This window comes from Montipora foliosa, chromosome 9, assembly GCF_036669935.1.
Source record: "Montipora foliosa isolate CH-2021 chromosome 9, ASM3666993v2, whole genome shotgun sequence".
Classification (NCBI taxonomy): Eukaryota; Metazoa; Cnidaria; class Anthozoa; order Scleractinia; family Acroporidae; genus Montipora; species Montipora foliosa.
Window position 1 is genome coordinate 5,886,108 of NC_090877.1, and position 12,500 is coordinate 5,898,607.

The window sequence follows — 12,500 nt, forward strand, 5'->3', positions numbered from 1 at the left end:
ACTGTAATTATACATGTATTTTAATTTTTAAGTCAATTTTAACAACCTTAACTCGTTATGGCAGCTTCATATTACCTGTATAAGTTTAATAGACAACTTTCTCAGAAGAGTGTTGTTGGTGTTGCATATCTTGCTAGCTCCTGCCTGCTTCAGCATTATAGGAGCTAATAGAAGAACAAAATTGACAATGACGTTAATGTCATTTAGGCTAAGTTAAACTTGAGCCAATGCAGTCAGCGGGGGTTCACGGCAGCCATGCATGGGGGTTCGCATTTATGGGCTTTGTTGCAGGGGCCTTTGTGTTGCATTCCAGCTATGTTTTTGTTCGCTGTTTGCCTGACTGTCTATTAGTGACTTGCTTGCCACTGTTCAGTGCCTTTTTGCTCCCACTCCCCCCACCCTTTCTTGTCTTCATGGTGTGACCTTCGGTAAGTACCGGTATATAGGGTTGGTAAGTATTTCCACTGATTTATCAGTGTGACGGTGCCGGGTGGTTGCCGCTCTCAGGGTTGCCATGCATATCTGCACGCTTGGCTTGCGTCACGCACGGCTCCACCTAACCCAAGGCACCTTCCCCAAGCTCATCTATTGGCGATGAGTTTAAAGTACTTTTATAAAGCAATTTGCTTCTTTGATCAATAAGGATATGACAGTGCTTACACTTAATCTGTATAATTGGCGATAAATTGTGACAAACTGACTAGAAAAGGTTGGAAGCATCCTGGCACATCTTTTAAACACCCTTTTAGAACAGTTGCATGGATGGCTGCAAACTAGACATTTGGGTGATAATGCATTGTTTAAAAGGACTGAGTGAAAGCTGGAAAGAAAAGATTCCTTTTCTGAGAAAGAGAGAAAGAGAGAGAGATCTGGTGTCACCAAGATTTTGGGAGCCTAAAACAGTACATGGCACCCTATTTTGGTCCCAAGACCCAGATTAATACATGATGATTGTACATCCTACTGTAATCCCGGAGAATACATCACGTACATGTATGGTTCACTACTGCGTGGCATTAACTGAATGGATTAGTCCCTGTTTGATGGCCCAGGGGGTGTTTTCTCATCTACAGCTGTACACTGTTTCCATAAGAAATAATTATCATTAGGTTTTGCTCAGGAGAACATCTGGGTTTTGTCATAAAGATTTTTATTTTTAATTATTTAAAAATTAATTTATTATAATGCAGTTTTTTTTAAGTTCTTAAGGATGGAAAGTCAAGTAGCGGTATTTAAGATGAAAATATTTTGCCAAAGTGGTGCTTATTAAAGTAAGCTTTACAGCTTAAACCCTTTTTTCCCCCTTGAGTACCTCCTTCTCAGTGAACTCCCTAAATTTCTAGTAAATATATTTCCAAACATTACTTCCATGAGACTTAAACATTGATCCGCCATACACACATAACATGCAATACATTTCATGATCATTGCCAAAACTGTAGCACCATTTCAAAAATCACTATTACAAACCAAACGGTATGAGGTCTTCTCTTTTCCCATGTTTAAATAGCAAGGCCTATGAAACAACAGCAAGCCATCAATCACTTTAGGCCATTAGAAATTCAAATTCGACTTTACAAAATAAAAAATAATTAATTTACTTAATAATTAAGGTCTGGATAATGGCTGAAAAACAGATAAAACCCAACATCATCTTTAATTATTATTTCAATTTCTTAACTATAACACTCGCAACTGAAGATGATCGAAGATCGATCGAAACATGTCTTGTTTAAACATCAAAGGTGTTGTTCATTATTTACGAATTATTATTAAATTTTATACCATGACAATATTCATTTTAAATGTGTCCCTTGTGAGATTCACATGTTCAATGAATCACCACAGTATGAATCCCCAAACTGTTTTTCGGTCATGTTGTACATGTGTAGCACATACATGTACAGTGTACATGACATTGTATTAGGTGCAGCAAGAAAATGAATGATATCTCACCAATGTTGTTAAGATCCCTGTCAGTAACAGCACTCCCTTCATTGTCTCTTCTGGTTACAAAAGAAATTTAAATTTGAAGCAAAAAATTGAAGAATAGGAATGAAATTTCCAAAAAAAACAGAAAAGAGATGCATGAAAATAAACTTGGTTACATGAATATTAAGGCCATAGTTTTAACCTCTTACTAATTATAACCCAGCGTGAGGGCCGTTCTGGGGAATATTTTGCTCAAGATTGTGGCAGTACAGACCTCGCAGCACTTGGTCCGCAGAGAAACGACCAAGGGCCAATATTTCCCAGTACAGTACCAAGCAAGTGAGGTGAGTAAGTTGTTTATTATATGGCATCGTTTTCCTGTGAGCAATCTGACACTTCTCCGCTTGGTGAACGTTCATAACCTTTGTCTTCTATGGGTCAGCCAACTTTGAACGGTACCTAAATTCTGCTTCCTATTATTGTACTACAGTTGTGATGAAAAAATTAAATTCCTCTTTTTTGAAACATTTTGTGTTTCCCTCAACTTGAATTTCCCAGGAAATAAACCATTTCCTTGGTAATGGTCTGTACTGTAAAATCCCGACCAAACCAGCCAATAAGAGTGCTCCACTTAGCCTGAGAATTGTTTGCCATAAAAGAATCTTAAATAATTCATACCATTTGCATTCTCCATGTTGACCAGAGACCAGTCAAGATATTCAGCCAATCTCTCTTTCTTCACATCTGGTCTGGTAACAAACCTGCCCAAGAAAGCTGTACATAAGACCTGACAATTCAATTGACAGACTTCAGATAAAGGAAAGTAATCCTCTGAAATAATTATTGACCCCAGACCAATGCCTTTAAGAATTTTATGCCCTTTACCACTCTGTCTTTGAATGGTGGCCACCAATGACAATAATTAACATAGTCTGGCATTAGTTTTTTTAAGTGGACCTATTCTTGCTTCACTAAACCAGCTCCTGTTGATTCAAGAGTCAAATCATCTGGCTTTAAAAAATGTAAAATTTATTTAAGCATCACTTAAGTACTCTTATGACGGAAAGGGTTAACACTACCATGCTTGCATTATATTTCTAGAAAATTCATAGAATATTTTCAATGACAGTAAGTGCCAACAGTGATCAGCATATTATTACCAACAGTAGAGTGTAAATCATCTTACTTTGAAATGACTAATGCTGCAGCATCTCTGGACTTATCAGTGACTGCTAAATATGCCTGAAAAATATGAACAAGCCACAACAAACAAGAACAGTAACTTTTTAACTTTTTCTTTCGAAAATCTATAGAGTGCTCCTGCAAGGCCTTATTCACCTCTAGGAATAAATATGTAAAGTAATACACCTTAATTATCGTATTCATAATTGACAGAGTCCACACATCTCTTTAAAGAATTGTGAGTGCAAATTTTGTTGTGGATACCTTTGCTGTTTCCAAAATTCTTTCTACCACAGGTCTGCGTCTCTCTAACCCAGAAGCTACTTCTTTATTCAGACCATCAAAGCGTGCCATGTCAAATGGTATCATACACACTATTGACAGCCACAACAGCAACACATATCGTGCCTCCCAAGTCTGTAATTAACAGAATCCAAGTCTGAGTTCAAATTAATGCAATTATAACCAGTCAAATTAGAAGGGATTTTCATGAAACTGTCCTCGTAATACATCACAAAATTTTGGTTTTACCAAAGGAGTCCAATTGAATAACTAACATTTTAAGCATCATCAGCAGAGTGAATTTGGTCAGAGAGAAAAATTATCAATTGAAGGAAAGAAATACTGTAATATATTAAAAACTCTACTATGCAAATTTGCAGCCTCTTCAATTAAACCTAATATTCTAGCACACGGGACTGTGTGACTTGCAACTGTTGGCAAAAAAAGTTCTTAAAAGAAATCAAGTCAAGGATTCAAACAACTAGGTTCACTTGAGTAGAATAAAAAGCTACCCTGCACTTGAGTAGAATAAAAAGGTACACTGCAGGGAGACTGCAGATGGATTGGAATTGGGAGTCAGAATAGATTGAGGTGAAGCTAGAGAATTGCAATTTAAAAGAATCATATTGTACGAACAGTACATGTAATAGGGGACTAGCAACCCTTCCTCTAAAAGTATAATCATCATCTTAATTACCTCATGGTCTTGTGGGTTCTGTAGCGAGAGCATCCCAAGAACTGGTTCAACATCAGCCACTTCATGAGCAAAAAGGCGCACTACATATTTTGGACCCCTAACCTTAATCGCACCAAAAAAGAAGAACTGTAAGTAAGAACTTCAATGTTATGGGCAAATCAAAACAGTTGTAATAGTGTAAAATTGAGACACTGAGGTAAACAAAATTAAGTGTTTCCAGTGAGTCCGGTCATCAAGTTGTTTAAAGCTATTCCCTGTGCTCCAGAAATGTTCCTTCCCGTGTGAATAAATAGGCAACCAATCAGCTGTCATGTAGAATATCTCTCGAGGTGGCTGAACATAGTTTTTCCGCAGTCAGTGGTATTCATTGAAGACCGGCACGGATTTTGAAAAACAAAACAAGTATTCAGTAAATGAAATGGTGACAATAGAACCCACTGGAAACTCGGAAAAATCCTAGCCCCAGATGGGATTCGAATCCCATCTGGGGCTCCTTTGCATAACAAAAGCAATGTTTGTAAATAGATTTCTTCCCTATAAAATTTAGAAATATCATGGACCCATCTGACAGACCTTTGTAATAAGGTAAAGATACTTGAAGGCTTGGCGAATTACTTTGCTCGGATTTGATGAATCACGGACAAGGTGTTGCAATTTCTGTACAAGAGATTCTAAGATAAAAAGGCAAATGACGTTAGAATCCCTTTGCTTGTCAAAATGGGTAGACAAAAATAACATTAAGCCTTTAAGCAACAGTAATATTGTAGAATGCCCAGACACTTAATTGCATGCGAATAGATTGTATACCTTTTTCTAGAAGGAAGCTAAAAGAAGACGAAAGTGGTCAGGTATTTAAAAATTTGCTTCGAAAAATGAATCCAGTAGTACAATAATTATTATTATTATACATTGGTGTCACAAGCTTGATTTTGATTGGCTATAAGCACGCAGCTAATTCTTGCTTGCGCTGTTTCTCTTACGTCATACCTACAAACAATAGATTTTGTATATGTAGAATTGACGTCATACCTACAGACAATAGTTTTATGCATGCAGAAGTGACGTCACCTAACACACTAACCAGCAGTTCGATCAGTTTTGTCATGGGGGAGCTCAGCTCAGGAATATGCATAATAAAACAATTATTGAATTCAGTTTTCGCACGTTAGGGATAATTATCAAGGCCTCAGTTTGTGTTATCCGCCTCAGCCTTCGGCTTCAGCAGATAAAACAAACTTTGGCCTTGATAATAGGCCATTTTACAGTTGTTTGCTCTGCGACCTAGCCTTTTTATCATGCAAATTGTGTTGTTGTAATTCTAATTAGTCCGTATTAACATTACAAAAGCACGGAGGTTTGTATCAAAACAGGGTCACCGGCAGCCTCGCTTCCATTCGTAGGCCAGGTAACTTAGCTACAACTGTAAAATGGTCTATTATCGCTAACATGCTCAACCTCATCCAATAATTGTTAATTGTTATAATATAATTAAAAGAGCTCTGGAATTCACGCATGGCTCTCGAGCTTTTTGCAAAATAATAAATCAAATAACAAATCTTGACTCACCTAAGTGAGGGTCTAGTAAATGCGGCTGCTCTTGGTATTTATTTAGTATTACTAAAAAGACAATAACAAAAAACACAATTTATGCAAATAAATTAAATAGATAAAATCGGGAAAATGACCAAACCTACCAATAAAGCGTTCCTCTGAAGCCTCAAGCAAGATATCATGATGGCATATCGATCCGATGGACTCGATTAACGTTATTACTTCTTGTAATTCAGCAAAATTATCTAGTCTATGTGTCAATCCTGCCTCCTCCTTATCAGCCGCCATTTTTTTGTCTCGTGCTCAGTCCTTCCGCAACGTTGTCTCCTTGACGTCAGCGACGTTCCAAGGTAAGCGCTACATGACGGACAAAAAAGCCAAAACCCCTTGCATCTCTGCCAATTCTAGGGAGAATCTTCTGACCCTAGTACGTGCATTTATTACAAGCAGGCTAGATTATTGCAATACTCTGCTTTATGGCGTCCCAGAGGAACAAATCTCGAAATTACAACGCGTTCAAAATGCCGCTGCAAGGTTAATTAGTTATGGACATTGGGAAATATTCCCATATTACTCTTGCTTTGTATGATTTACATTGGCTAACACTTCACGCGCGAATTTATTTTAAGATTCTGCTGCTGGCGTGTAAAGTCATCCACGAGCAAGCTCCCGCTTATCTGTCCAGTTTAGTGTCGGTAAAATCCAAATCTTTTAATAGTTTACGTTCCAACTGTAGTACCCTTTTTGCTCCCCCTAAAGGCCAGATGCTGGTAACTCTTGGAGGGCGTTCATTTCAGGCGGCCGTACCTCAATTATGGAACGCCCTACCGCCAAGTCATTCAGTAGTGCCGAAAATAATCGTAGTGCTCTCAAGTAACCAAGAACTAAGCACCCAGAGCCAAGCACCAAGCTTTTGTCTTGATCATCATCAACGCGATGGTACCGCGGGCGGTTGCAACTAGAATATTTACATTTCAAAATTGACGGAACAACACGTGTTCGATGAGTTGTGAAAATTCACAAGTCAAATGTTTAAGCATAAGAAAGGGAAATTTACGCAAGCTCAAGCCAAATTCTTAAAACACAAGATTAAAAATGGATACAGAGACGGTACCGCTGGTACCTCTCTGGAACCTTTGCCGGAACCGCCGCAACGCGACGGGAGATGCCAAGATAGATTTCAGGTAGGGGGTGTTTTCATGATACCAGAGCGACTTTCGTTGACTCCTGTTCCCAGTTGTGGTTTTGTATGCGTTTACGTGATACAACCAGAAAATGTCAGATCGGCGTTATTTCACCCCGGTTGCTGCACCGGAGAGAGGATTCCATTCCGTCTCGAAATCACCCAGTAGTGCCACGTAAGCGAAGAACGATGACCACTTGTTTCAATTCGGTTTATGTGGAGCTCCACTGATGCAGGTGGACTGGAACGGATAGCGCATGGACAATGTTTGTTTTTCAATATATCCCTTCATGACATTTAGACGATTTGACATCACTTTATAGTCAGCCGGTACATGTTGTCTCATGTAAGCACTTACTTAGCTCCTGACAGTCAATGAGGATCGAAACGAGGAAGAGAAATGATGTAGGCGGTCCCTTTACTAGTCCAGCTTGTTTTTGGTTCAGTTTTGAGCATTACTTATTTTGACAATATGCTCGTTGTATTTACCATAACCTACCCAAACTCTTTTGGTGTTTGCGAATGCAAATTACGCAATAATGATGAAATAACAATAATAGCCAGTGCAATTGACCTTTATATAGATAGACTTGTTTATTGTAACCTTTTGCAGCAAAAAAATGAGCCCGATTACAGTAGTAAACCAAAAACAACGGCTTAGACCGAAGCATACGGAACGAAGCGAACGCGACTCGATCGCGTTCAGTGGTAGGCCGAAGACAGAATCGAGTCGGACAATTCAGCTACTCGGAATTAGGGAAAGATAGGATTACCCTGGCGAATATCCGGCTCTATCTTTCCTGTCGTACCTATTCTATTTACTCTTGTACAGATTGTTTTTCAATAGGTGCCGATTAAAAGCGAAAATTGTAAAGTTTGAATTTTTGGCTTGTTCGTTACGATGCAACCATAAAAGTCTTTCTAACTACTCACTAGGACCAAAGTTTCATTTCCGTTAAAGGTGTTTTCGTTGAATGGTCGTGTTACGGAACACGATCACTTTGAAGACATCCAACCCGCTTATTTCTAGACAAAACAGTGTTATTACTTCACACGAGATAGTCAAAAAAATTGTACATTCCTGTGAAAATAAATTTAGCTCAGCCACTGTTTCACAGGCAGGCGAGTTTCCAAGAAAATGACTTTGAATACCCACCAAATGAAGTGCGGTGCCTTTTTTAATTATCCAACTAAAGGACATTTTCAAAGCAAAAATAGCGTATTTTTTACTTGCATAATGATTGTGTAACTACATTTCCAAGATGATAATGGGAAGAAGCATTCATTTGTTTGAACAACTTGAAAGACCTCCTTTCCTTTGTTTCACGTAGTAGGAAGGCTTTTGGTGCATTGCGCAATTTAAGACTTTTCAAACCTTAAGAACTTTTTGCGCTTTTTAAATCGGAAATGAAACACGCATTTGTTAAAATATACGTAGCACGACTAAGCAGCTTAACTTGATCCTTACTGAACGTAATTCAAAAGTAGAAAGTAGGCCGATATCCCGGGCAAACAAAAGCGTTGAAATTGTAAAATGAAATAATACATTTTTCATAAACACAGCTTTATTCACCAATACACAAACCTACGGTTTTGTCATTTCTACAAATTTACGCTATCATGGATTGTCGCAGACAGCTTACATTAACAGAGACACAAAAGAATAATTATATGCACTTAACTTAGAGTACGTGAGCTTAATTTAAAAAGAAAAAAAAAACTGACGGAAAAGGTGTGACAGTCGCGCCAATTGACGCAATAGAGGTGGGCGAAATTCTGCCACTTTTTCAAATGTTTGTGAGCGGCCCACATTTTATATGAAATGGAGAAATGATTGTCGAAATAGGCAATGCGATTTATCACTCTTGGGTGTCTTTTGATGAATTACACGGTAGCGTCTCCATGATTTTGATTAAAACTATGACGACTTCTTAGCGGTAGTCATTACGTTTTCAATTACGTAAAACAGTTTTTCGTACAATAGACTTTACTCTTACGCGGATTTCCCTGATTCTCCAACAATAAACGAACGGATTTAGGGAAGAGTTCAAGAAGATCACAACGGTTGTTAAGTTTGTCGCCAAGACAACTGATACATTGTAACCAAGGAAAGCAACGGCTAATAAAGAACAAAAATATGGAATGTAACAAGCTACTAAAAAGACAAAAACATACAACATACTGTTTACTGATCTTTTGTACTGTAACATGTGTAAATTGTTTCGTTTATGTCCACTGGATCTCTTGCGACTAGCAATCTTCGTTTTTAAAACTTTCATAGTCCAGTAAATTCTCAAGTAACACAACAAACTAGTGATCATGCTGAGGAAACCAATGAAAATGGCGCTGATCTTGTTAACCCTGATGTTCCACATACGAGAAATCGCCCAGATAACACTGCCAATCCACACGAATGTCAGTGCTGTGGTGAACTTTTTTCCAGTTACCACTAAACGGTACCTTCCTCCATAATGTAGAGCAAAGTATCTGTCAATGCTTATTGCTGTTATGGTCATAAAGGAAACCGAGCAGAAGAAATAAGCCACTGTTGCATATATAGGTTGAATTGAGCAAAATAAATTCAGATCGTCTTGGAGCACTCCAGTGCCAGTTGCAATTTGCAAAGGCTGCGCAATCATCCCCACACCAAAATCTGAAAAGGCTAAGCTGTAAAAAATAGCTTTAGTCGACGAATGAATGGAGCGGCATTGAAACAAGGCAATTAATATGGCGGCGTTCCCGAAGACGGCAACAACGGATAAAGCAGCGTTTATAGAACAGATAAAAACGGTCCAGCGCCTTCGATACTCTTTGATGAACATATATTCTTGAAAATCTTGTTCTGAGCAAAAATAACTCTTGTTAACGTTCATGATAGAAAAAAGTGACGTTGCTTGAACCAGCTGGGACAGCACAAAAATCTTCAGTTTAACCGGCCCCTTTTTAATTTGGCGTGTTGAAAAAATCGGCTTAAATTTCAAAGTCGTTTTCACAGAGAAGAAAAGAAAAACCTTTTACGTGATAATTCTCTTGTATCAACATTAATGTGGTAATTTGAATCCTGAAGTGACAGTATAGTATTTAAATATAGCCAAAACCAAATCAGTACAATTCCAGCTTTATTTTAGACGTATTTGCGTCCATTTTAAGCAGATATATGATGGTGATAAAGAAATTAACTGGATACTGCTGAGCCTTTTTTTTAAAAAAATGTTTTCAGTCTTTAATTCGACGGCATGCAGCCTGAAAGTTATCCCCAAAAAATTCCTATTTGAATCCGTGTGACTGATATAATTGATATAAAAAACTAAAATTCTTTCCACAAAACATCAAATACGTTCAGACTGTAATTCAAGACATTTTCCGGAACAAAACTTTAATTGTCATTTTTCCATGGTAATATGAGTTTAACTACAACCTTGAACCGATTTCAAGTTATCATGACTTTCACATTAACGCGGAACATAATTTCTTCTGAAGTTAAACAATTTTGATTTTTTAAAGTAATTTAATCTCGACCCAAGTCGAAGCTTATGGGCAAGCAGTGACATTTATTGAACCAATAACTATAGATCGTTTTCACTGTCACGCAATAAAAAAATAAATCCAGTGGAAAAAGTCAAGAATTCGTGATGTTGTAGAAGATAAATGAAGAAGACACTTCTCCAAGTTTTAGGCCTGTGCGTTTCCCCAAACTTCAAATATTCGTCGAAATGTTTCGCAGAAATTTACAGAGCCCAGTATGAAAACGCCATGTTGGTGCACATCTGTGGTGCACCAATATGGCGGCCGGAAAATAGTGTCAACATCTGTTACTTACTTTGGCTATCTAGGCGAGTGATCATCTGTACTGAACAGACAGCTATTTACCTAAGCACTTTTCCTAATGCTTTAAATTCTAAAAAGGCTCAAAACCATGAGATAAATATATATTTCTCAATAAACTCGATCGTCGCCTCGTGTCACGCACCGCTATAACTCAGAAATTCAAAATGCTCAGGTTTCCAAAGGAAGCACACTATTGAGCTTTAAAATTGCAAATGGATACAAATTTACCGCCTCTTATGCCTGATGAGGATAAAAACTTTCGTGGCTCTTTAGTTTTGGATTTTAGAAAATGATGACGTCACGTGAAAACGATCTATAATTTCTTCAGGGAAATTAATTATCAGAGAAACTGAATTACTCTCGTTTATTTAACTTCCATTCCCTAGGGGGCTGCTTTTCACTAGTGATTCAGGCATTAACTTTTTACGACAAAAACACTAATCGACGACAGTAGTGCACTACAGATTGGTACATCTCCATTAGTTGTTTATACAAAAAAATCTGTCAGGGGGAGTTTATTGGTCTATCTCCTATCTCACAGAGAATTGTAAATCGCCATGAAATCGATGTAATGATGTGCGGTATATAAATCCTTACCATTACCATGATTACTAAATAATTGCTTCATGATCACGTCAATCAAGTTGGATAGTTGTAGCAACAAATGCGGGAATCCTTGACCCATCAAAGGCAGAAGGATCTCGGTAAATTATAGGCGGAATTATGTTGAAAAGAATTATAATAGTAAAAAGAAAAGTGAAAAGAAATAATAGTAAATTTACCATACTTTACTTTTCATCCATTTGATTGCTTTATATAGGGGCGGATCCTACCGGGGGGGGGGGGAGGGGGGGTGAATAGGGTGGCTAGCCACACCCGATTTTGGGTCAATAGACTGCATCGACTAACTCGATGTTGTACCCAATTCAAACCCTTTGGGAATAAAACGTTTTGTTACAGGTATTTCCATATGATTTAAATATGAATGATGTATTATCATGCAAATATAATACACAAAGGATCTTAATCCCGTGAGATTTGAATAGATTAGATCTATTGCATTTTTTTGGTTGATAAATAAATTAAGTTTACAAATTATTTACAATTTTACAATATGCTAGTTTTATTATTTCAAATCTAGACGGCTTCTCTCTTCGCATAGGATGTATGAAGGTACAATCCAAGTATCTGATTTCCTCGACTCATAAAAGTAACGAAGAAATCTATTTATTAAATTTTCAACCTCGGAAATTGCGTTTCTAGCATTCTTATTGGTTCAGTTAATCTCGGTTATCAGCTCATATACCGTATGATCTAATATGGAAACTGACTGAGCTGAAAAATGTGTGCGGGAAGCATTCAACACGTTCATAATTTTATAAAATTCAATAAAACAATGATTCCATTCGCGCTTGTTGGATATGAGACTGGTCTAATCTCGTACTCAGATCTCCCACGGTTATACGGTTCCAATGACAGAGTGAGAAATGGGTACGAGATTAGTTATAGCCAACTCAGCGCTAAGCGCCTCGTTAGCCATTTACCATCATCTCATATCCAACGCGCGCTAACGGAAAAAATAAATTATTTTCTTTCTTTGTAACAGAGTATTTTAATTTGTCTGCTTTTTACTGTGTTTTTATTTTTGCTGGCACAGATACTGTTTACCTGACGTGAACTTTTTATTCGTATTGCAAATCATAAACAAAATCAAAATGGCAGCCTAAACCACCTGGACTTTTGTCAGAGGAAATACCTCAATTCTTTCAATTCACTCCCCCCCCCCTAACCCACTGCTCTAATAATTGGGCTAGGAAACTAATAAGTAATACTAGGAGTTTCAGT

General features: G+C 37.6%; 3 protein-coding genes across 4 annotated transcripts in view; all 3 read right to left on the reverse strand.

Moving 5' to 3' along the window:
* The window catches only part of LOC137969441 (tubulin-specific chaperone D-like), a 28,311-nt gene extending 21,195 nt beyond the window's left edge, over positions 1-7,116 (reverse strand). Inside the window, exons 1-10 of one of the 2 annotated variants that reach the window (XM_068815669.1) lie at positions 5,788-7,116; positions 5,660-5,710; positions 4,667-4,764; positions 4,094-4,195; positions 3,379-3,531; positions 3,119-3,174; positions 2,611-2,693; positions 1,957-2,006; positions 1,471-1,516; positions 76-164 (exon numbers count right to left, since the gene is read on the reverse strand). In XM_068815669.1, the coding sequence (XP_068671770.1) occupies positions 76-164; positions 1,471-1,516; positions 1,957-2,006; positions 2,611-2,693; positions 3,119-3,174; positions 3,379-3,531; positions 4,094-4,195; positions 4,667-4,764; positions 5,660-5,710; positions 5,788-5,932 (873 nt within the window). In that variant the 5' untranslated portion in view covers positions 5,933-7,116. The remainder of the gene's footprint in view (positions 1-75; positions 165-1,470; positions 1,517-1,956; positions 2,007-2,610; positions 2,694-3,118; positions 3,175-3,378; positions 3,532-4,093; positions 4,196-4,666; positions 4,765-5,659; positions 5,711-5,787) is intronic. The other variant, XM_068815670.1, reaches the window with a different exon arrangement.
* A 1,051-nt stretch (positions 7,117-8,167) lies between these two features.
* On the reverse strand, positions 8,168-9,809 carry LOC137969448 (trace amine-associated receptor 7d-like). The gene has a single exon (XM_068815685.1). The coding sequence runs from the start codon at positions 9,698-9,700 to the stop codon at positions 8,780-8,782; it is 921 nt and encodes a 306-aa protein (XP_068671786.1). The 5' UTR covers positions 9,701-9,809; the 3' UTR covers positions 8,168-8,779.
* Positions 9,810-11,581: 1,772 nt separating this feature from the next.
* The window catches only part of LOC137971387 (uncharacterized), a 15,051-nt gene continuing 14,132 nt past the window's right edge, over positions 11,582-12,500 (reverse strand). Inside the window, exon 4 of the mRNA XM_068818222.1 lies at positions 11,582-12,500. This exon is cut by the window's right edge and continues 2,056 nt beyond it. The gene's annotated coding sequence lies outside the window, so the exon portion shown is untranslated.

Coding starts and splice junctions, on each gene's coding strand:
- LOC137969448 (XM_068815685.1), bottom strand. CDS start 9,700: ATGAACGTTAACAAGAGTTATTTTTGCTCAGAACAAGATTTTCAAGAA.